Raw genomic sequence first — 25,331 nt, forward strand, 5'->3', positions numbered from 1 at the left:
AGCATCCAAAGCTGTGATATGACTAGCCTGGTCCCCTTGCTGGCCCCTCTCCCCCTTGAGAACATTCTGCACCCTCTCTGAGACATCCTTGATCCTGGCACCAGGGAAGCAACACACCATTCTGCTTTTTTGCTGCTGGCCACAGAAACGTCTGTCTGTACCTCGGACTACAGAATCCCCTAACACAATTGATCTCTTGGAAGCCGACGTACCCCTCGTTGCATTTGAGCCAGTCTCAGTAGCAGAAACTTGGCTGTTCGTGCTACGTTCCTCTGAGAATCCATGACATTTTTTCAAAATAGCATACCTGTTTGAAATGGGTATATCCACAAAAGACTCCTGCCCTAAGTGCCTACCTCTCTTACCTTTCCTGGAGTTAACCCATCTATCTTACTGTATCTGAGACTTTCCCCCCTTCCTATAACTGCCATCCATCACAAACTGTTACTGTTGCAAATTCCTCATCGCTTCTAACTGTCTTGCCAATCAATCCATTCGATCTTATAAGATTTGCATCCAACAGCATTTGTGGCAGATATAATCTGCAGTAACCCTTAAACTCTCTTTAAACTCCCACATCTGACAAGAAGTACATATCACTGTACTAAAGGCCATTTTTGCTCTTTCACAATCTACCATAAAATCTACCATCTTCACAAGACCCATAAAATAACACCGTCTTATTCCTCTACAAAACACTGCCCCAAGTTAAATTAATAGTTATGGCTTATATTTTAAGTTTAATCAAGAGACATATCTCCAAAAACATACTATCAAGAAAGAACCCACTCTACACACTACTGCAGCCTTTCTATTGGACACACTTAAAACAACAATTAACTTATCTGATTCTGTGTTGTGAACTTTGCTCAAACAGGTTCCTCCAAGATTAATTGTGAAATTCACTGTTTGTTAATTTTCCCAGACGCACTCCAATGTCCAACGATACATGAATTCAAAACAGCAAATGCAGTAATTGTGCAGGTTCTCTCTCCTGCACTGTCCTCACCATGTGCTTCCTTTGTCTGTTCTTCTCCCTTTTAAAACTGCTGTTGTTTTGACTTTTTTTTCCAAAGTTCCAAAACAATGCAACAGCATATAAAACAGTAATTGCTGCTCCTGGAATTCGAGGAAATCACCTCCAACATCTAAAATACCTCAAAAAAAGGAGCAACTGTTATAGTCAGAAACTTTTCCCATCCTCCATCTTGGAGGTGTTGTGTGATTTTTAACTTTGTACATCCCAGTCTAACACTGGCACCTCCAAATCATAGCTATGAGTGAAAGGTTAAGTAGATAAGCATTATTTTCTTTGGAAAGAAGGAGGTTGGAGAGGGGGACCTGATTGAGGCTGACAAAATCATGAGAAGTATAAACAGGGTAGATACTAAGAAGCTTTTTCCCAGAGTGAAGGACTCAATTACTAGGGGTCATAAGTTCAAAGTGAAAGGGGAAAAGTTTAGGGGAGATATACATGGAAAGTTCTTCACATAGAGGGTGGTGCGTGCCTGGAATACATTGCCAGCAGGGGTGGTAGGGTTGAGAATGCTAGTATCATTTAAGATGTATCTAAACAGATACATGAATGGGCAGGGAGCAAAGGGATACAGATCATTTGAAAATAGGTGGCAGGTTTAGATAGAGGTTCTGGAGCACTGTAGAATTGGAGGGCCAAAAGGCCTGTTCCTGTTCTGTAATGTTCTTTGTTCTTTAGAAGAGCTTATGGTTTCTCTCGTCTTACAGTGCTTGAGGCAGAAAAAGAGGCATTATTCCTTTCTGTTCTGTTCGAAACACTCTAAAACCAAAGCTTAAAGTCATATACATGTCACCTGACGGACACCACAATGACAAGATGTATTAGTATCTCAAAATGATTCTGAGGCAAATAAATTAGCACCTTTGCAGCCACTGATATGACATGGCCCTTGGCCGAACAGATTGCAGTCTTCTTCCAGGCAAAGTTCTTCAATAGCCTTCGATAAAGAGAACCTCCTCATGGGAAGAAAGTGAGGTCTGCAGATGCTGGAGATCAGAGCCGGAAATGTGTTGCTGGAAAAGCACAGCAGATCAGGCAGCATCCAGGGAACAGGAGAATCGACGTTTCGGAAGGGCTTATGCCCGAAACGTCGATTCTCCTGTTCCCTGGATGCTGCCTGACCTGCTGCGCTTTTCCAGCAACACATTTCCGGCTCAGAACCTCCTCATGCACAACTCATCAGATATCTGAAAACATAACCCTTAGCCTATATATGCTAATATTTGTGTAATAGATTCTGAAGCAAGTAAGTGTACTACCTATATGTTGTAACTATTTATTGAAGGTATGGAAACAAGAATAAGAAACAAAAATATGCAATATGAGAAGTGTCAGCTTAGTATAATACACACACACTCACTAGCACACAATGCCAATGGTTCATGACTAAAAAATGATGATGCCTTTAAATTTTGTGACTCTGGAACCTGTTTTTGGATTTTATATACAGATAGTGATAGAAAGACTTATAATATTTGTTAATACTGCATTGATGTCTAATTGCACAGTAGCATCCCAATTTTCTAAAAAGATCCATTGCACAGCATTAACAACACAATTCCATTGCAACATAGATTTGATTTTGATTTTGTCATATGCATTTCACAGTAAATACACAATTAAAAAAATGAAAAGCTTTCATATAGATTTTTAACACGTTATTAACAAGTTGCTTATTCAGGCAGACACTAACCAATTTTATATTTCATGTTTTAATAGCTATCAACAAGGTGACTCAATTTCTCATCATTCAAGTTCTAGCGTCTATCACCAACTCTGGTTTCTCAATTGCTTCATTTTACCAATCCGTTAACTATTAGTTATATGATTTGGAGATTCCAGTTGTATTAGTTATAGGTTGTCTGTTTGGGTAATGAATTTTTCAGTTAGTTTTAACCTTGGTGTCCCATTCTGTACCAATACTGAAATGAGGAAAAACTATCTTTACCTGATATTAACTATTACTGGTTTTGTATTTTAGCAGATAGAGACCAAGGCTTTGGGAATGTGGGTTCAAATCCCATCATAGTAGCTGGTGGAATTTAACCTCAGTTTTAAAAAGTCTGAAACTGAAAATTAGTCATGAAATTACCAATTACATAAACCCGTCTAGTATGCTCATGTATTTTACAGAAGAAATTCTGTCGACCTGACTTGGAGTGGATTACATGTGATTCCATCTCCACAACAATGTAGTTTACTCTTGGACTGCTTTGTAAATTGCTTCGTAAGTCACTCAAGGAAAATTAAGAATGGGCAATAAAGTGTTGGCATTGCCATATCATATCAAATAATAAAAGAAATATGGGTTAGAGTAAGCTGAAGACAAACAAAAATAATTATTCCTTTTCTGCAAGTGAAATTGTTATGCAGGGAGTTAATCATAATTTTTGTAGATGTAAAACAAATTCATAAAGTTGATGCCAGAATTCAGGGATTACACTTATTAGGAAAGATTGAACAAACTGCATCTTTTTTTTAAAAGACAGAGAGGAAAGTTAACAGAGATCTTTAAAATTATGAATGGATTGGTAAGATAAATGTAAAGGGAATGCTACCACTTGTGAGAGCACTCAAAATTAATGGTTATAGTAAGATACTTACCAATAAATCCAGTAGGGAAATAACATCTTTGTTTTGCTCAGAGGTGTTTAGAACGTGAAATTCAGTCCCACCAAATGTTGTTAAGCCTTAAATGATTCACAAAGAAATTAGGCAAGTGCACTATAGTAAAGAGAATAGAAAGATATGCTGAGATAAGGCAGATAGAATGGAAAAAGACTTAGGTAAAAACCAAGCATAGATTAGTTGGGCAAATAGACTGTTTCTGTTTTATATTTTTACATGTAATTCTATGTACGATTTGTGACAAATTGCTATTTTTGCAGATCATATAATGTCAAACAAATGTAAAATGAGATTATGTGAGATTGGAATTAACATACATTACTGAGAGGGAATAAAGAGATTTTTACTGTAAATGTGGTCAATGAACCTGGTGTGAAGATGATTCATTCTCCAGGTACGAACTTTCCTCCTATTTTATGTCTCTGTTAGTGTGCAATACATCTTTAATAGATATGATTATGATATCATGACCATGGCATGTAACCTGGTAATGTGAAGGTCTTAGCCTCCATTTTACTAGAGCCACTTGCAGCATGACACACTGGAGGAAGCACACTACAATTTATCACTGAATTATTCAATACAAACTAATACACAGCAACTCCTGTGATTTTAATATATATAGATAGCAGGAGCTATAATAAATGTCTGTTGAATCTTTCAATGTACATTTCATAAGTCTAGTTCCTATGGGCTGAATCTTCTGTATTTTGGATAAATCTGAGTTGCGTCAAGTTGTTTTGGAGGGTTTTTCACACGCAAGTTTTCTTTCCCTATCTTACCAAATTCACCTCATTATCATTCCTCAATGGTTTCTCTCACATCAGATTTCCATACCACCTTATCACATACCATTCCTGGAACAACCCACCCTTCAGCTGATGTATACCAAAAGATTGGCATACCTTGTGCACCATATTTAAAATGCCACTGTGCACCTGGATGAGCACTGGAATTCCAAAGTTGTCCTGCTTGTTAATGAACGGAATTTGAATATATCAAAGAAGGGCAACATAGCACCACAGGGATTCGGAGGTGCTAGCAGACTGGGTGGTACAAAGAGGATGAATCTTCTGGAGGACTGGTAGAGGAGGCTGTACAACTAGACCCTGCATGTTTCTCTGAGTTCTCTGGGTCAGCTGCCAACCATGCAGAAAGAAATTTGATGAATTTCTCTGTGTCTGGTACAGGATACACTTCCCATGTAAGTTCATGCCTCACTGTTACCTGCAATACATTTCTTGCCTGCTCTTTCCCCTCAGCCTCACACACCACTGACCCTGCATGAGCTTGGCATTGCATCCTGAGTCTTTCAGAAGATCTTTCCATCATAAAAGTCAGAAATAACAGCCATGACACCCACTGTCATCCAACTCATTCATTTCCAAGAGAATCTTAGCCCTCACAGGAGAAGACTGACATTATTCAGACTGACATAGTGCTTCAGGAATGCTGAGACTTCAGGGACTTCTTCACCGAACAAAGTTTAAATATAGTTAAGCAGTCCATTTTGGTTGACTGACATCTAACTACTCATCCAATTACATGGAGGTCTTAACATCATGTTAGCCCATGATCAGTGCATGGTCAAACCCTACCCTTTTATCCCATGATGAACACCAGACTTTGGACCAGACTAGTATCAAGGCATATATCAATATTCCTCAGGGCTGCACCTATCTATTTCAAGCAGCTACACCTGCTTTTGTTCCATGGGGCATATTGTGTGTTATCTTAATCCAGTTATCTTCGGTAAACCTCTTCAATGAAGGCAGTGAAAACATAGTTGGAATTAGGAAGGTGATATAGGGATGACTTGGTGATCCCTATAGGAAATCCAGAAACATTTGAAATATTCGTTTCAGCTAAAAATCTTCCACAGCCATTTTATGTCAATTGAGAACTGCATTCTGCCATTTTACACTGCATCAGCTATATGCATCCCTAACAATTCCCCCCACCCCCCTTTTCAGTAAATGGCCAGCTGGATAAGGTCCTTTAACTGAACCCACTGCTTAATTTATTTCACTCAGTATTCTTTGCCTTGCTCCTTGCTCAGTAGTGATTGATGCACACTACTGTCCCTTCCCCCCATATCCTACTTGAGTGAAGTGTTGGGAGATATGGATGATTTCTAGGATGCATCACTGGGCGCAGGCATCACGGTGATGCTCCATTTCGCAAGGGAGAAAGGCATTTTTTTCTTACATATTACACTTGTGGCTCTAAGTTAGTGTCAAAAAGAGGGTTTTTTTCTCTCATAACACTAAAACTTTCATCTGATAGTGGGGTAGGAGCCTGTTTCTGGATTTGTTATCTGGATCACCAAACCATCCCTATATCATCTTCCTAATTCTTTGCATGATGATCAGGTGGGGCATGTTGACTATGGTTATTTTCCTGTCCTCAGGGGGGTTTTACTACTTAGACTAATACCGTGTCCTAAATATTGGACCATACCTTGCCCTATTTGTACCTTTATGGAGTTCATTATAAAACTTGCCCTTTCCAAAGTCCATAAGATGTATGTGTACTCTCTCTGATTCATATGCTATTAAAATAACCACACATTGGAGAATAATGCTGTTGCATGGGGTTATGTCGCACAATTTTAATGTCTCATTCATTACTCTATGGGCTGTTATGGAAAACTTGGGGCAATCTCAGCCATGTATATTGTTTTTTCTTCAGTAATTGCACTTATCCTGGCATGAGCGCCTCTATAATTTCTCTGAATGCTGCTTTGACTTCATGTTTCAGAGGATACTGTCTGTTTGGCCTGTGGTATGGAGCATAATACTGATGGGTATGTTTTCTTATCTGCCTACAGTCCTACTTATCTCTAGCCCATACTTTCTCAGTTGAATGATAGATGGACCCAAACTTTTCGCCAACTGATCAATCTCACTCTAGGTTGGTGGCACTCCTTATTGTTGTAATTGTTTAACTCAACTATGACTACCTTTAACCCTTTGATTTTATCCATTATTTGTCCAAATTATCTTCTTTCCTCTGGTATCCATTACTGCTCCCAGTGGGGTGTTGTACAGTCTTATTGGTCACTTATATCTTGTTCTGGGATCTGACTTGGCATTTGAAATCAGCCAACCTATCACAATCATCCTGGCACTTGTACAATGTGTTGGTTGTGTACTCTGGAAGCATAGACGTGCATCACAGGGCACACGAGCAACTAGCATTGAAAGACTGCCGCATGATACTGCACACAGGGACAGCCTCTTAGCTCACAGTCTGGACTACCACCTGCCATTGCAGGATTCAAACCTGGTCCCCAGAACATTATTTGGGTCTCTGGATTAACAGTCCAGCGATAATACCACTAAACCATTGCCTCACCGTACACATTTTATGTAGCTGACTAATAGCAGATTTAGAATATTCGGTAGTCATGAGAAGTATGGAATGAACGTGTGATATTTTTCTCTTTTTTTTGGAAATTGTGGCTTAAAATATATTGAATAAGTCCCAAATTACAATGTCAACCTTAAGATGTGCCAATTGATTGATGAAAGATTATTTTAGTGCTGTGATAGTGTCCCTACCTCTGAGCCAGAAGGTTTAAGTTCAATGCCAACCTTGTCCAGAGGTATGTGATGGCATCTCTGAACATCTCTGATTAGAAAATGTCTACACAGTTCCAGACCTAAAAAGGGGCAGCCAAATTAAACACTCATGAGCTGACTTTAATTTTTTTATCAACACACAGAATTGCAGATAATGCTGAAGCACAATCACTCCAGTATACACACATGTCATTTGACCCAACTGTGCATATTCTGACTGGATCACAGCTTTTGCTTTGGATTCTGATTCCATACTCTCTTTATCAGTGACCTTAGTCTGAGGCCTCCAAATAGAACAATACTGGTCAATATGCCATATCCAGGTTATAGCCATAATGTTTTCATTTTATGTCAGTCCATTGTGCCAGCACTATTTGATGAGTTAGCTAAACTGAAATCTCTGTTGGAAATTCAGAACTCCAAACACTAATAAGGAAGCCACAAACAAAGGCCAAAAGAAAGACAACGATGTTCATGTTTCATCTTGATTTCTATGGACCTGCATAACCGCTTGAACACAGTATGTTTAGCAGCATTTAGCAGCAACAATTATATTCCAAGAGCGATTCCTTATAGACTTGAAGTTTTATTTGCCCAAATCCTCCAATCAGCATTGGAACTGTTGCGCCTGATGCTGATCAATCTGAAAACTGCACACTTAACCCGAATACAATTAAAAGTGTTCAACTTCTAATGCAGCTGCAGAAGAATTCAGTCAGTGCTGAATTCACACAGACAGCAGCAAAGAAATTCGGTCCCCTTTTTACATACCAGCTGTCACATGGTTTATTTAAATGTTTAGTGTGAATGTTAATAAATCAGTGAATAGATGAGTGGATGCATGAGTAAATGGCTGAGAGTGGGTGGGAGATGAGGTATGTGACTAAGTGGAGAGGGTGATAGATGAGTAAGGTGGTTAGTTGGGATGACGGGTGGTTAGGTTGAGTTGGCAGGGGTACTCAAGTGATGAGGTTCGTAAAGTTTTTTCAGGGGTAGTTGGATCAGATTGGAAGTGGTAGGTTGGGCAGGGTAGCTGTGTGGTGCAGAGTAATTAGGTTTGATGTGGGACAAGAGTCAGGTAAGAAAAGACAGATATTGAGAGTAGTCAGATCAGATTGTTTGGTAATCTGGTTGGGTTGAGGATAATCTTGGGTAAGGTGTGGATCAAGGGACATGCTTGATGGATCAAGGATTAAGAAATGTCAATGTGAGGATTGAGGGCTTCAGTTTTATAGTTACCCAGGAGTTAAAGCAGGACTTTACTAATATTTTATGAGTAAGCATCCAGGTAAAAACAGCAGAATTGTCTGAACTAGAGTTTGAGACATCAGATTGAACACTTTTGGGCCTGGGGAGCAGGGGAATTGTCCATCAGAATTTTACACTTCCTGTACCATCCCGACAAAATCAGCACATTGGAACTTGCCCAATCTCTGACAATTTGGAAACTGGAAGATCTAGACCAATGCATTAATTCATTCAATGACCTTTCAATCAGATTGAGGGTGGTTAAAAGCCACATGGTGTGATCTGCAATTGAAGATTACTTCCATGAGGTTTGACAGTCCATATTTACGAACTTACGTTTATAACTTATTTAAGTTCTCATGTGTCTAGTGGAAGTGAATGCAATATTAGCAATGAAATTATTAACTTTTTGAGAATATGTTCAAAGCATCTTGAACTATGTACTACTTACAAAACTTGCAAAATGTCTTGGTTGATTGATATGAAAAAGTATGTTTTACTGGAAAAATAGCCTAGAACTGACATCAAAGACATATTGACAAGTGCTACAAAATATACGACATAGACACCACACAGAATTAAATTTGCTGTGTTTTCACCTAAATAGCATTTGTAAATTATGAATTTTATTTGATGAGAGAATGGAAAAAGCCCAAATTGGCGGAAGAAACTAGAATCCCAAATCTGCACACTTCTATTTATGTTTACAATGAACACAAAAAATTACAGTAAAGGAATAGGCCCTTTGGCCCTCCATACTTGTATTCATCCAGAACCTCTACCTAAACCTGTTGCCTATTTTTCAAGGATATGTATTGCTCTGCTCATATATCTGTCTAGATGCATTCATGTATCTATCTAGATACATCTCAAATGATGCTATTGTGCCTACTTCTACCACCTCCACTGGCAACACATTCCCACCACCCTCTGCATAAAGAACTTTCCACATATATTTCCCTTAAATTTTTCCCCTCTCACATTGAACTCGTGACCCCTAGTAATTGAGTCCCCCACTCTGGGATAAAGCTTCTTGCTATCCACCCTGTGTATACTTCTCATGATTTTGTAGACCTCAATCAGGCCCCCCCTCAACCTCCAACTTTCTCATTAAAATAATCCTAATCTACTCAACATCTCTTCATAGCTAGCACCTTCCATATCATCCTGGTGAACCTCCTCTCCAAAACATCCACATTGTTCTGATAATGTGTTGACCAGAACTATACGCAGTATTCCAAATGTGGTCGAACCAAAGTCCTATACAATTGTAACATCATCTGCCAATTCTTATACTCAATACCCCATCTGATGAAATACAGCATGCCGTATGCCTTTTTGGCCATTCTATCAACCTGCATTGCCACTTTCAGAGTACAATGGACACCCAGATCTATCTGTGCACCAATTCTCCCCAGGGCTTTTCTATTTACCATACAGTTCGCTCTTGAATTGGATCTTCCAAAATGCATCACTTCGCATTTGCCCAGACTGAACCCTCTATTGCTTCGCCCAACTCTCTAATCTATCTATATTCTGCTGCATTCTCTGACAGTCCCCTTCACTATCTGCTACTCCATCAATCTTAGTGTCATCTGCAAACTTGCTAATCAAACCAGCTATACCTTCCTTCAGATCATTTATGTATATCACAAACCACTAGTCACAGCTCTCCATTTTGAGAAACTCCCTTCCACTACGACTCTCTGTCTCTTGTTGCCCAGCCAGTTCTCTATCCATCAAGCTAGTACACCCTGGACTCCACGCGACTTCATTTCCTCCATCAGCCTACCATGGGGAACTTTATCAAATGCCTTACTGGAGTTCATGTATATGACATCTACAGCCCATCCCTCATTAATCAACTTTGTCGCTTCCTCAAAGAATACTATTAAGTTGGTAAGACATGACATTCCCTGCACAAAACCATGCTGCCTATCACTGACAAGCCCATTTTCTTCCAAATGTAAATAGATCCTATCCCTTAGTATCCTCTCCAGCAGCTTCCCTCCCACTGACATCAGGCTCACCGGTCTATAATTACCTGGATTATCCTTAATACCTTTCTTAAACAAGGGGGCAAATTATCAATCCTACAGTTCTCCAGGGCCTCACCCATGTTCAAGGATGCAGCAGATATCTGTTAAGGCCCCAGCTATTTCCTCTCACTTCCCTCAGTACCCAATCTGCAACTGGGGACTTGTCCACCTGAATGCCTTTTAGAATACCCAAGACGTCCTCCTTATACCGACTTGACCTTGAGTAATCAAACATCTATCCTTAACCTCAACATCCATCCTGTTCCTCTCCTCTGTGAATACCGACGTAAAGTACTCATTAAGAATCTCATTCATTTTCTCTGACTCCACACATAATTTTCCTGCTTTGTCCTTGAGTGGGCCAACCCCTTCTCTAGTTATCCTCTTGCTCCTTATATACGAATAAAAGGCTTTGGGATTTTACTTAACCCTGTTTGCTAAAAATAATTCATGACCCCTTTTAGCCCTCTTAATTACTCATTTCAGATTGGTCCTACTTTACCAATATTCTTTCAAAACTTCAGCTGTTTTCAGTCATCTAGACCTTATGTATGCTTCCTTTTTCCTCTTAGTTAGTCTCACAATTTCACTTGTCATCTATTGTTCCCTAATCTTGCCATTTCTATCTCTCATTTTCACGGGGACATGTCTGTCTTGCACTCTAGTCAACCTCTCTTTAAAAGCCTCCCACATATCAAATGTGAACTTGCCCTCAAACAGCTGCTCCCAATCCACATACCCCAGCTCCTGCCGAATTTTGCTATAGTTGGCATTCCCCCAATTTAGCACTCTTCCTTTTGGACCACTCTCGTCTTTGTCCATGAGTATAATGAAAAGGATAGATAGTATCCTTTGCAAGCTGGATCAGGAGTCCCACATGATGTGTTGCCCGCCCGGTGCCAGTGTGCAGGACATCTTTGACTGGCTTGGAGTGGGAGGGTGTGGATCTAGTTGTTGTGGTCTGCATTGGGACAAACAACATAGGCAAGGCTAGGAAGGGGGACCTGTTTGGGGATTATCAAGCACTGGGAATGAAATTAAGGAATGGATCCACAAGGGTTGTAATCTCTGGATTACTGTCTGAGCCACATGCAAATTGTCTTAGGGATAAGAAATTAGTAAAATGAACACATGGCTAAGGGAGTGCTGTGGGAAAGAGGGGTTCCATTTCATGGGGAATTGATATCAGTTTTGGAACAGGAGGGATCTGCTGTTGGGATGGTCTCCACCTGAACCGATCTGAAACCAGTATTCAAGTGGAAGGGTTAATAGGGTGGTCACTAGGACTTTAAACTAGTGAGTCGGGGGTAAGGGAAAGAGAAAATGATAAGAAGTATGATGGTAAATAAAAAAGTGAGCAGCAGATTAGCATGTGTGGAGGAGGATATAAGTACAAGGCAGACTATGAAAGAAGTAAAAAGGAAGGATAACTCATGAGATATTATTAGAGACGTTGGAAATCATGAAGGTATGACAACTAGCATAAGGACACTTTACCTGAATGCTCATAGCATTCCTAACAAGGTTGATGGGTTAACAGCACAAACCAATGCGAATGAATATGATTTAGTAGCCATTCTGGATACATGGTTATAGGATGGTCAGAACTAGGGATTAAATATCGAGGGGTATCAAATTATTCAGAAAGACAGACAGGAAGGTAAGGGAGGTAGTGTAGCTCTGAAATTCAAGGACGACATCAAGGTGGTGCTGAGAGATTATGTAAATTCTATGGAGAATAAAGTTGAATCCATTTGGGTGGAAATTAGAAATTCTAAGAAGAAAAAGTCACTGACAGGTCTAGTCTATAATAACATCACATTGGAACGGGCAATAAACAAAGAAATAACTAATGCCTGTAAAAATATATGGCAATTATCACGGGGGATTTTAATCTACATATCGATTGGTCAAACCAGCTCGGTCAGGGTAGCTTCGAGGAGGAGTTTGTTGAGTGTATCCGCGATAGTTTTCTTTAACAGTATATAGTGGAATCTACGAAGGAGCAGGCTATCCTAGATCTGGTCCTGTGTAATGAGACAGGAATAATTAATTACCTCATAGTTAAGGATCCTCTTGGAAGGAATGATCACAATATGGTTGAATTTAGAATACAGGTGGAGAGTGTGAAGATAAAATCCAACACAATGCTCCTGTGCTTAAACAAGGGAGGATTTGGCTAAAGTAGACTGGAAACAAAGATTTTATGGTGGTACAGTTGGCAAGCAGTGGATGACTTTCAAAGCAATTTTTAAAAAATGCTCAGCAAAGGTATATTTCAATGAAAAGGAAGGACCACAAGAAAAGGGGTAATCTACCATGGGTGTCTAAGGAAATAAGGAAGGCATAAAAAGTGGCCAAGATCAGCGGGAAACTAGAAGATTGGGAAAACTTTAAAGGTCAACAGAAAGCCACGAAAACAGCTGTAAAGAAAAGTAAGAACATGAGAAAAAACTAGTAAACATAAAGACAGATAACAAAAGTTTCTATAAATATATAAAATGAAAAAGAGTGGTTAAAGTAAATGTTGGTCCTTTAGAGGATATGAAGAGGCATTTCATTATGGGATATGATGAATTATCTGAGGCATTGAATAGGTATTTAGCGTTGGTCTTCACAGTGGAGGACATTAATAACATGCCAGTGATTGACAAGGCGAGGACCTGGAAACAATCATTACTACGGAAGAGGTAGTGTTGGACAAACTAATGGAGCTAAGGATAGACAAGTCTCCTGTCCCTGATGGAATGCATCTCAAGGTACTAAAAGAGATAGTGGAAGAATAACAAGTTCACTTGTAGTAATTTTCTAAAATTTGCTGAACTCTGGAGCAGTTCCAGGCGATTGCAAAACAATAAATGTGACACTACTGTTTAAAAAGTGAGATAGACAAAAGATGGGGAATTATGGACCAGTTGGCTTAACTTCTGTAGTGGGGAAGATGCTTGAGTCTATTTTCAAGGAAGAAATAGCAAGACATCTAGATTGAAATTGTCCCTTAGGGCAGACGCAGCATGGGTTCATGAAGGACAGGTCATGCTTAACTAATCTTTTGAAATTCTATGAAGACATTACATGCACAATGGACAACAGGAGATGTGGAGTACCTAGATTTCCAAAAGGTCTTCGACAATGTGCCACACAAGAAGCTGCTACATAAGATAAAGATGCATGACGTTACGGATAAAGTTTTAGCATGGATAGATGATTGGTTAACCAACAGGAAGCAAAGAGTGGGGATAAATGAGTGCTATTCTGGTTGGCAATCAGTGACTAGTGGTGGGCCTCAGGATCAATGTTGGGACCACAATTAATCACAATTTATGTGGATGATTTGGAGCTGGGGACCACATGTAGTGTGTCAAAGTTTGCAGATGACACTAAGATGAGTGGCAGAGCAAAGTATGCAGAGGGCTGTGTAACTTTGCAGGGGAACATCAATACTTTTAAGTGAGTGTGCAAAGGTCTGGCAGATGGAATAATGTTAATAAATGTGAAGTTATCCATTTTGGTAGGAGTAACAGTAAAAAGGATTATTATTTGAATGATAAAAAGTTGCAGCATGGTGCTATGCAGAGGGACCTGGTGTCCTTGTGCATGAATCACAAAGGGTTGGTCTGCAGATACAAGTAATTAGGAAGGCAAATGGAATTTTGTCCTTCATTGCTAAAGGGATTGAGTTTAAAAGCAGGGAGGCAATGTTGCAGCAATACAAGGTGCTGGTGAGGCCACACCTAAGCTTGGTGTAGTTTTAGTCTCCATACTTCAGAAAGGATGTACTGGCACTGGCAGAGGAGGATCACTAAATTGGTTCCAGAGTTGAGGGAGTTAGCTTATGAGGAAAGACTGAGTAAACTGCGATTATATTCATTGGAATTTAGAAGAATGAGTGAGGATCTTTTCGAAACATATAAAATTATGAAGGGAATAGATAAGATAGAAGTAGAGAGGATATTTCCACTGGAAGGTGAAACTGGGACAAGAGGGCACAGCCTCAAAATTAGAGGGAGCAGATTTAGAACTGAATTGAGAAGGAACTTCTTCACCCAGAAGTTTGTAAGTCTATGGAATTCCCTGCCCAGTGAAGTAGTTGATGCTACTTCATTAAACATTCTTAAGGCTAAGATAGTTTTTTTTAACAATAAAGGAATTAAGGGATATGGTGAGAGGGCAGGTAAGTGGAGCTGAGTACATGAAAAGATCAGCCATGATCCTATTGAATGGTGGAGCAGGCTTGATGGGCCAGATGGCCTTCTCCTGCTCCTAGTTCTTATGTTCTAGGTATTCTAAAACTTACAGAATTGTGATCACTTTATTTTCAAAGTTGTCCCCTACTGAAACTTCAACTACCTGGCAGGACTCATTCCCCAACACCAGGTTCAGTATGGCCCCTTCCCGAGTTGGACTATTTACATACTGCCATATAAAACCCTCCTGGACGCTCCGTACAAATTCTGCTCCACCAAAAACTCTAACACTAAGTGAATCCCAGTCAATGTTGGGAAAATTAAAATCTCCCATCATCACCACCCTTTTGCTCCTACATCTTTCCATAATCTGGCTACATATTGTACAAGACCTTTTGGAAATCTAGGTACGCGTTCACTGTTGGGAGGCCTGTAGTACAGCCCCAATACTGTTACTATTGCTGAGCTCTGTCAATATTGCTTCACTACTTGATTCCTCCATAGTGCCCTCCTTCAGCACAGCTGTGATATCCTCTCTGACCAGTAATGTAACTCCTCTACCCCTTTTACTTCCCTCTCTATCCCGACTGAAGCATCCATCCATCTCCTGGGATATTTAATTGCCGATCTTGCCCTTCCCTCAACCAAGTATCAGTAGTAGCAATAACATCATACTCCCAGGTACTAATCCAAGCCCTAAGTTCATCTGCCTTAACTACTACACTTCTCACATTAAAACAAATGCACCTCAGACCATCTATCCCTTTGCATTCATCATCTGCTCCCTTCCAAATCTTCCCCTTCATTATCTAATTCCTTACAGGTTTTAGTTACTACCTCTTTACTGTCCACTAACCTCGTTTGGTTCCCATTCCCCCTGCCACTCCAACAGCATTAACAAAATTACCCCAGGACATTGGTTCCAGTCCTGCACAGGTGTAAACTGTCCGATTTGTATTAGTCCCGTCTCTCCCAAAACTAGTCCCAAAAATCTGAACCCCTTACTCCTGCACCATCTCCCAAGCCATTCATTCATCCTGCCTATCATTTCATTTCTACTCTGACCAGCACGTGGCACTGGTAGCAATTCTGAGATGATTACCTCTGAAGTCCTACTTTATAACTTGCTCCTCACTCCCTAAATTCTGCTTGTAGGACCGCATCCCCTTTATTACCTCTACCATATGCACCACGACAGCTGGCAGTTCACCCTCACCCTTCAGACTGCCCTGCAGCTCATCCGAGACATCTCTGACTTGTGCACCAGGGAGGCAACATACCATTCAGGAGTCTCGTTTTCAACCACAAAACCGCCTATTAACTCCCCTTACAGTTGTTTATATGTCTAAACACAAGTGGTGTCATAATGCCACATTCAGCTAGAAACAATAATGGTAGAACAGAAACTACTTACAACTGAATTCAGAAGAATGTATATTAAAGTGGGACATAGTGTTTGGTGAATTTATTCAGGCATCATCAGGGTCAGATATTGGGCTGTTCACTTTTTGACAATCTGCATTTGCCAGTTTGAAATAATGTGCTTAACTCATAACACTTGCGCACTGACAAAATGTTCAGGATTTAACATGGCCTTAAATAGCTCCTTTGTTGATCTGAGCAAAATTGATCTCAGCAAATCCATATAGTCTCTCACTCTGAAATCACATTAAATTGAAGTATCACTATGCGTCTCTCTCAATCTGTACAATTGTATGCTGTGGGTGTGATCTCCTCCTCCTTTACCTAAGGTAGCTTTCAGATGCTCGGAGGTAGTGGCTGAGTCATCAGAAATGCTTTTTGTGGAAGATGCAACACAATCACATTCATCTACACCTTCTTGGGCATGCACTGCAGATTTCACCCAGACACTGTAAACAACTAAACTGATGTAGAATCTGTTTTTGACTTGCTTCACAGTGTTACGTGTATCTCCATGGTTTTCACTGAAGGGCTTGACGTCACATGGCTGGGTAGATGAAGGGGATCATGAATCATATATGGAGGGAATAGTCCTAATCATGGAGAAACAATCTGTGTAGTACTGTGGAAGCTCAAACACAGTTCACATTGCAGATTGACACACCATACAATGGACCTTTTGAGAGTGAAATTAAATGGCATATGGTTGCTGTCAGAACAGTAGGCATCCACTGAGATTATTTCCTGGTGCTTTCGTATATCAATTTGCATATTGAAAGAGTTTCACCCCTTGCGTTATGGCTCCTTATTGACAAGAATGGCCTGTAGAGCTATCTATGTAGCCTACAAGATTGGGAATCCTGTTATCATAGTGAATTCTAAGTGGCCTTCCATCCTAATCATCCCTATTCAGGGAGAAGGGGAAGGAATCTTTACTCCCTCACAGTATCTGATGCATCTATGCATATCAAACTGATATACATTCCTGACATTGCCTGTGCCATATAGAAAGCATCCAGTGGCATAGAGGTAAGGGTGACTTCTAAAAGACCATTGTGGCTTCATGCAGCTTCATTAGGGACAAAAAAATTGCAGTTGCTGGAATCCAAAGTAGACAAAGTAGAAACCAATGTTGCGGGTAGAGCCCTTCTTCAGGACTTCTCCATCTCCTCATGTTGCCTGGCTTGCTGTGTTCTTCCAGCCTCCTGCTTGTCTGAAAGCTTGTGATTTCGAACAAATCCATTGAACTATAACCAGGCTAGTGTGAAATTGTGAAATACTTCAGGAAGTAGACAGCTATCAAATCTGCACAGGAGTATCTAGAGACGAGGTAAATAGCCAGTCTCTGAGCCTTTACTCACCTCTAGAAAGGCAGAGATGGATAGATGTCGTCACGACACAGCTTAAGAGTTTGAAAGGAGAAAGGAAATCAGTGAACAGATGGTTAATTAGAAATGGCAGATCGTTCAGGAATCCTTGGAGTGCACCCTATTCTCATTATTTGTTATTATTTATTAGTATTTCATTCTGAGCACTGGTCAGAGTGGTGGTTCCTGTGGAGAGTATAATGCAGGAAAATAGGAAGTTGTCAACTTTGGCAGGAAGAATAAAAAAGTATCATGTAAATGGAGAATCATTGTTGTACAGAGGGATCTGGGTGCCTTGGTACCTGAATGATATGGAGATACAGCAAGTTTGTATGAAAAAAATGGAATATTGTTGCTTATTGCAATCAGACTGGAATATAAAAGTTTTACTACAATGTACAAGAGCACGTCTGGATTATTGTGTACAATTTGTTGTCCCTGCTTATGAAAGGAAATGATCGCATTAGAAGTGGTTAAGAAAATGTTCATTTAACACACTCCTGGATCTTTTAGAAAATGATTGAGTAGGACAGACCTGTTGGAGTTTAGACAAATTAGACTCAACATTATTTAAATATATAACATCCCAAGGATGCATGAAAACAGACCCTTCGGTCCAACTAGTCCATGCTAAACATAATCTCAAACTAAACTAGCCCCACCTGCCTACTCCTGGTCATATCCACCCAAACTTTCCAATTCATGTACTTATCTAACTTGTAAATGTTGTAACTGTGCCCACATCTACCACTTTCTCAGGAAATTCATTCCGCACACAAACCACCCTGTGTAAAGCATTTGCCCTTCATGCCTTTTTTAAATCTCTCTCCTCTCACCTTAAAAGTATGTCTCCTAGTCTTGAAATCCCCCATCCTAGGGAAAAGACACTTTCTATTAATCCTATCTGTACCCTTCCTGATTTTATAAACCTCTATATGGTCAACTTTTAACCTCCTATGCTCCAATTAAAAAAGTCCCAGTACTCCAGCCTTTCTTTAAAACTCAAACCTTCCATACCCAACAACATCCTGGTGAATCTCTTCTGAACCCTCTCTAGCTTATTAATATCCAACCTATAACAGAGCAACCAGAACTAGACATAGTACTCCAGAAGAGGCCTCACCAACATGTCAGGATGGATCTTCCTATTATGTTTACCCTCATGGGGAGTAACTAGAGGACTGCAATGGGAAAAACAGAGTGTCATTAGTTTGCAGCTTTCTCTTCCCAGAAAGTAGTGCAGGCAGGGATGAGTCCACAATCAGATCAAGCAGCCATGATGTGGAGGTGATACTGTTGGACTGGGATGGACAAGGTCAGAAGTGACCAAGTTATCGTCCAACGGGTTTATTTGAAATCAGAAGCTTTCAGAGCACTTCTCTTTAATCAGGTGAGTGCTATGAAAGCTTGTCACTTCAAATAAACCCATTGAACTATAACCAGGCGTTGTATGACTTCTAACCTTATTAAATAGTGAATGAGATCTGATGGGATTAATGGCCCAGTCCTGCTCCTAATTTCCACATTTTTATATCATCTGGGGGTAGTTGATGATCCCTTTAAAATAACACCAGCAGCTGGCATGCTGTGGGGAGGGGATGTTAACTGTTGCTAACGTGACAGCACCCAAAGTATGCATGCACACAAAAACACCATTTTGGAGGTGAAATAGCATGTATGGTGCTGAAAGAAATAGACGATAATATCCAAATTTTGCAGGTCCTCTGTTGTTTAAATCTCTTTGAATGCTGATTCTGAACTGGAAGAATACTCCTGGCCAAAGATGGGACTATTCAAAGTAACACCAATAGCCTCTTACTTACAAATTAAATTTATATTAAACTTAGCTCCTGCGAATACAGTACGACTTTCAAGTTAGTTTGGATCTCTTCTCCTGTATTATTTTTTCAACTTGCACACTGAAGTTAAGATATTCGTGATTTCTTTTTTCTTTTTTGCTGACAGCAGTACTAAGGACTGATTCTGTCAATTGCAAAGCTGACTGTTAAAATTTGAGAGTTTTGATATACTCTTTTTTGCCATTGGCTTTACATTAAGCTATAAGATCACAAAATCTTTGGAAGTCATGTGCAGTGTGCTTTTTTAAAAATAGAAACCTCTGTCCAGCACAAAGAAACACCAAAAGAATTAAAAAGTACTAGTATAGGAATAGTTGTTAAAAATTTATTTCAGGCTGATTACAATATCAAATTTACTGTTGTATTACAAGAATTCCTATCATTTAGGCTTAAAATCTACATTTTAACATGTATTTGAAAATAGGATTGAGACTAAAATATTTCAATAAATGTATTTGTTTAATTGCTTCTAAATTTTGTTTTTGTAATCTGTACATACTCTTCCTGATCAATGAAATTCTGTGGAAGTTGAATGCGTTGTGGCTGAGGATGTTGATTTTCAGTGTTAGGAACTGGGGCACTGGAAATCCTATTCCACTCGCATCCTGTTGTGATACACACACCTGGAGGTCCCCTATATCCCTGATGTCCTCTTAAGCCTCGTTGCCCTCTATGACCTCGTGGACCTTGTTGCCCTGGTTGTCCAGGTATGCCTAATCCAGACTTTCCATGCTCACCTACATGGAGAACAACAATAACAAATTTAGGAAACATACAACCATTAGTAAAATGTATATGAACTAACCTACAATATACCATACCTCTTGAGCCTTGTGCTCCTATAAATCCAGGGAGGCCAACACCTTGAGAACCTTGATCACCTTTGTCTCCATGATTGCCTGAGATAAGAAATGCAGCAAGTTAGTGAAATGCTTTGCAGGTATTATTTTGGTGCAGACATTAGTTAATTTGGTTAATAAACAGTAGACATCTTCCCTATTCTAATAATATTTAAAATTCTATGTTAACCAAAAGATTGTATAGACAACATGAATATGAAAGCGAATCACCTGCATTGGGGTGATAATGGTCTGTTCCCACTTGAGTCAAATGGTATTAGGCAACTAAAATACTGAATACAAAAGTATCTCCTATGTGTGCTCATACAATAATCATACAGCACTTACAATTGGCTTTGTAGGTCCTTATGTCAAATGTTCATGCAGAAGCATGCCATGGCCCTCCTTGTCTATGTCCTCCATATCCTGTTGTACAGAGGATTGTGCTAAAACAACATTTGCGAGTGATGTAATTGACAACTGTTCATAGGACTTGTTCTGTTTCTTATTTTCTCCCCACAGGTTCATCATAAGTGTGACCAATGGATCTACCCACAGCAGGGATTATCATCTGTTTTTGCAGTGGAACAAATGTGCAGAGAAACTGGGTATCTAACAGATGTACTAGCAAGCACAATACCAGCAACAAAATCCAATGCCAACCCCCCCTTCTTATAAACAGGTCTCAACTGAAGGTTCCCTCAGGATGTACAGGAGGTAGCAGAAGACCAGAATCTATCATATTCAATGTGATTATTTCCGTGAGATGAGCAAGGCCCAGTGCCAACAGCAGACTGAGGATGTCCTGAAACACTGTATAGAACTATGCCAACTGTTGGAGGAGACCTATGATATGAAGGAGTAGCTGGCCTTATTTTTTTGCACCAACCACTTATGCAACTGGCAGCTTTCAAGGAACTGTTGTCAAAACCCTCAACCCACAAATGTATTAAGATAACGTTGCAATTTGTTACAGATTATGCTGTTTCATCTCTTTTCCCCATGATAAGATCAGTATAACACTCAACTAGCTTGACACTTCCAGAACATAGGCAAAAGTGAGGACTGCAGATGCTTCAAACCAAAGTTTAGATCAGGGTGGTGCTGGAAAAGCACAGCAGGTCAGGCAGCATCCGAGGAGCAGGAAAATCGATGTTTCGGGCAAAAGCCCTTCATCAGGAACCTTCCAGAACATAGCAACCTGCTTGATTAACACGACATTCATAAACATCCACTCCCTCCACCACCATTGCTCAGTATCTCCAAGATGCACCAAAGAAATTCAGCATTGCTCCTTAGCACCTTCCAAACCCAGGATGACTTACATCTAGAAAAGGAAGGACAGCAGAGACATGGAAAACCATCAAGCCCCACTCCATCATGACTTTGAAATATATTGTTATTCCTTCAGGTCAAAATTCTGGAATTCCCTTCCTAATGGTTTTATCGGTCACACTACAGGACATAGACTGCAGCAGTTTAAGAGTGAAGTATAAATAAGTTGCAGTCTATGTGTAGGCTTTGCCTACTGGTTTGTTCCTACTTGAGTCAAATGGTATTAGGCAACTAAAGTACTGAATACAAAAGAGTCTCCTATGTATGCTCATACAGTAATGATACAGCTCTTGCGGTCTCCTATGTAGGTCCCTATGTCATATGTCCGTTTGGAACCAACATAGTTGTTTCTCTGCATGGTATCCTTGCTTAAGGCAAAGGTCAGTGGGGTATGCTTCCTGATCAACAACTACTGGTGCTCAGATGTGGCATTCATGGTAAGCCATTGCTCCCTGGACCTAGAATACCTTATAGCAAAATATAATCCCTATTATCTGCTGCGCAGGTTCTCCTCCGCCATCCTGACAGCAGCCTACATACCAACTAATGCGGATGTGAAGAATACCTCGATGAAATTAACACTGCCAGAGATGAAATTTCCCAAGGCCTTATTCACTGTGGCCAGCAACTTCAACCAAGCCAACCTCAAGAGGTGCTGCCAAAATACAACCAACACATCTCCTGCTCCTCTAAAAGGCTGACTGCTACACAACCAAAGACACCTACCAGTCTATTCCCAGTCCACACTTCTGAGTGTTCCCCAACCAGAAACCTTGGATGAATCAGGAAATCCACTCCCTACTGAAGACCAGGCGTGCTGCATTCAGGTCAGATGATGCAGACCTATGCAGAAATTCCAGATAACACCTCTGCAAAGCCATTAGAGATGCCAAGAGGCAGTACAAACTCAGAGGCTCAAACCAACCATACAAACTCTCACCACCTGTGGCAAGGCCTAAACAACATATATACAAAATGAAACAGAACTGGTTAGCAGACAAAGATACATCCCTCCCTGATGCACTGAGTGCTTTCTATGCTCGGTTCAAGCAGAATGCCAGCAGCAAGGTATCACCTATCCCAATAATCATAGATGCATCCGTTCCCTCCGTCACTGCTACAGATATCAGATCGGTCTTTTTTGGGAGTCACCCAGGAAGCGATGGGCATGGCCGTGCACTTAGATCCTGTGTGGACCAGCTGGCGGAGGTATTCACTGACATCTTCACCCTCTCCCTCCTACAAGCCGAAGTCCCCACCTGCTTCAAGAAAACCATCATTATCCCAGTACCTAAGAAAGTACATGAATGAGCCCTAATTACTACCAGCAGTGGCTCTGACCTCAATAACCAAGAAGAGCTTCAAGAAGCTGGTCATGGCCCACGTCAACTCTAATCTCCCAACCTTGATCCCCTGCAATTTGTCTATTAACATAACAGGTCCACAGCAGATGCCATTTCCCTAGCCCTACACTCATCCCTGGAATATCTGGACAACAAGGACACATACATCAGATTCCTTCTCATTGACTACAGCTCGAACTTCAATACCATTATCCCCTGCAGACTGATCTCAAAACTCTGAGACCTTGGTTTTGCACTCTGCATATGGGTCCTCACCCATAGACTGCCATCAATGAAGATAGGTAACTGCACCTCCACCACAATAACAGACAATAATGGAACCCGACAAAGATGCATTCTCAGCCCCCTACTGTACTCCATGTACACCCACGACTGCATTGCCAAATTCCAAATGAACACCATCTACAAGTTTGCAGATGATACCACCGTGGTAGGACAGATATCAAACAACAATGAGTCAGAATACAGAAACGAGATAGAGGGCTTGGTGACATTATGCAACAATAACAATCTCTCTCTCAATGTCAGCAAAACTAAAGGACTGATCATTGATTTCAGAAGGAAAGTAGGAGAACAAGCCATTACCTATATCAATGCAGTAGAGGTTGAGAGGGTGGAGATTGTCAAGTTCCTAAGAGAGATAACAACTGACAACCTGTCTTGAACTTTCCATGTAGATGCGACAGTCAAGAAAGCACAACACTTCCTCTTCCTCAGGCGGCTCAGGAAATTTGGCATGTCCATAAGATACTCATCAACTTCTATAGATGCACCTTTGAAAGCATACTGTCCAGCTGCATAATGACAACTGCTCTGCCCAGGACAGTAAGAAACTACAGAAGGTTGTGTGCATAGCCCAGACCATCATGAAAGCCAACCTCCCATCCATGGACTCCATTTACACGTCTAGTTGCTGTGGAGAGGCTGCCAACATCATCAAAAACCTATCCCACCCTGTAATGCTCTCCTATCAACCTCTTCCATCAGTTAGAAGATACAGAAGCTTGCACACTCACACCAGCATGTTCATGAACAGCTTCTTCCCTGCTGTTATTAGATTGATGAATGGACTCTCTAACTTCAAACAATGCTGATCTTGTTAATGTTAACCTTATCTGGCACACATCCTGCATTGTGCCTTACTCTGTCCAAGTATTTTTGTCACCCTATGATCTGTATGTCCTTGCTTACTGTGATCTGCCTGTATTACTTGCAAACAAAGCCTTTTACTGTATTTAGGTACACATGATAATAAATCAAATCAATTAATCAATCCAGGTGCAAGGTGCTATTGACACATTGAGAACACCATATTGCACATTTCATCAATGTTTGGGTCATCTGTGATCCTTGGTACCACCTCTTAGAAGTCTCTGCCAGGTACCCCAAGAACACCATGATGTATATTTTCTTGAGAACTCTCAAATTCCTGGTTCATTTCAAGGGCCTTATGTAGATAGTTACTGGAAGACAAGGGCTACCACTGCAATCATGGCTGATGACTCCAATACACAACCACTTGACTGAGGTGGAAGAAGATACAATGCTGCTTACTCTTCCTTTGTGGAGCAGATGACAGTTCAGCTGAAGAAGAGCTGATCCAATGCTTGGATGGGTCTGCTGGACTTTGTACTACCCTCCAGAAAGAGTATGCCACATAATCCTAGCCTGCCATGTTCTGCACAACTAATGCAGACAATGAGAGAATGTAATGGATTTTGAAAACCTGGGAGAGCAGCAGCAGTCTTCAAAGGAGAAAGATGAGGACATTAAGTAGGAGGAACCTCATCTCCTGCATTAAAGAGCACTGCAGTGTCAAACACAATAGGCCAGACAGGACATAATTGACATCCAGTTCCAATAGGTGAAAGCTGGGTGCAATGATCACTCATTGACTTTAAACTTCTTGTTGATCGAAAGACGAGCATTCTGTATCTGTTCCCAGAGACCGACAAAGCCTCAGCCTCTGTTAGTTTATTTATTCTTCACTTTGGTTATTGCTAAAAGAAAGTGAAGGCTTTCAATCATCTGAAGGCTTTCCAGTATGTGATGGTCCCATTGAACAATGAGAAGATGTTAGGTTAACTTGGCATTGGGAAAGAGTAGCACTCCCTTAGACAGGGGTCTAAGATTGATGACACTAAGGATAGGTAAGGTGTGTAGCTTCCTTCTTAAGTAGCAATAGATTTATGAATGTGCACTTGTATTTGTAATGAAGTGTCAAGTACAGTCAGTTCTGCTGTAACACAGTAGTTCCGTTCTCGTGCAATCCCGTTATAAGAAAAATGCATAATGGGAACACGATTTAAACTAATGGGGCCAGAATTGCATTATAACCAATACACGCTTTAAAAGTTTACATTTTAGAAACAGTGTCCCCAGTTCGTCAATTGTGTTGTAGCGAATTTGTGTTAATAAAATGC

At 40.4% G+C, this 25,331-nt stretch overlaps 1 protein-coding gene across 1 annotated transcript in view; it reads right to left on the reverse strand.

Annotated features, from left to right (window-relative positions):
• Positions 1 to 19,699: 19,699 nt before the first annotated feature.
• The window catches only part of LOC122543046 (uncharacterized), a 158,129-nt gene continuing 152,497 nt past the window's right edge, over positions 19,700 to 25,331 (reverse strand). The window contains exons 25-26 of the mRNA XM_087975917.1: positions 20,192 to 20,269; positions 19,700 to 20,107 (exon numbers count right to left, since the gene is read on the reverse strand). Coding sequence (XP_087832043.1) covers positions 19,830 to 20,107; positions 20,192 to 20,269 — 356 coding nt within the window. The 3' untranslated portion in view covers positions 19,700 to 19,829. The remainder of the gene's footprint in view (positions 20,108 to 20,191; positions 20,270 to 25,331) is intronic.

This window comes from Chiloscyllium plagiosum, unplaced genomic scaffold (assembly GCF_037043375.1).
Source record: "Chiloscyllium plagiosum isolate Xiang-an unplaced genomic scaffold, Cpla_swu_hap1 HiC_scaffold_3, whole genome shotgun sequence".
Lineage (NCBI taxonomy): Eukaryota > Metazoa > Chordata > Chondrichthyes > Orectolobiformes > Hemiscylliidae > Chiloscyllium > Chiloscyllium plagiosum.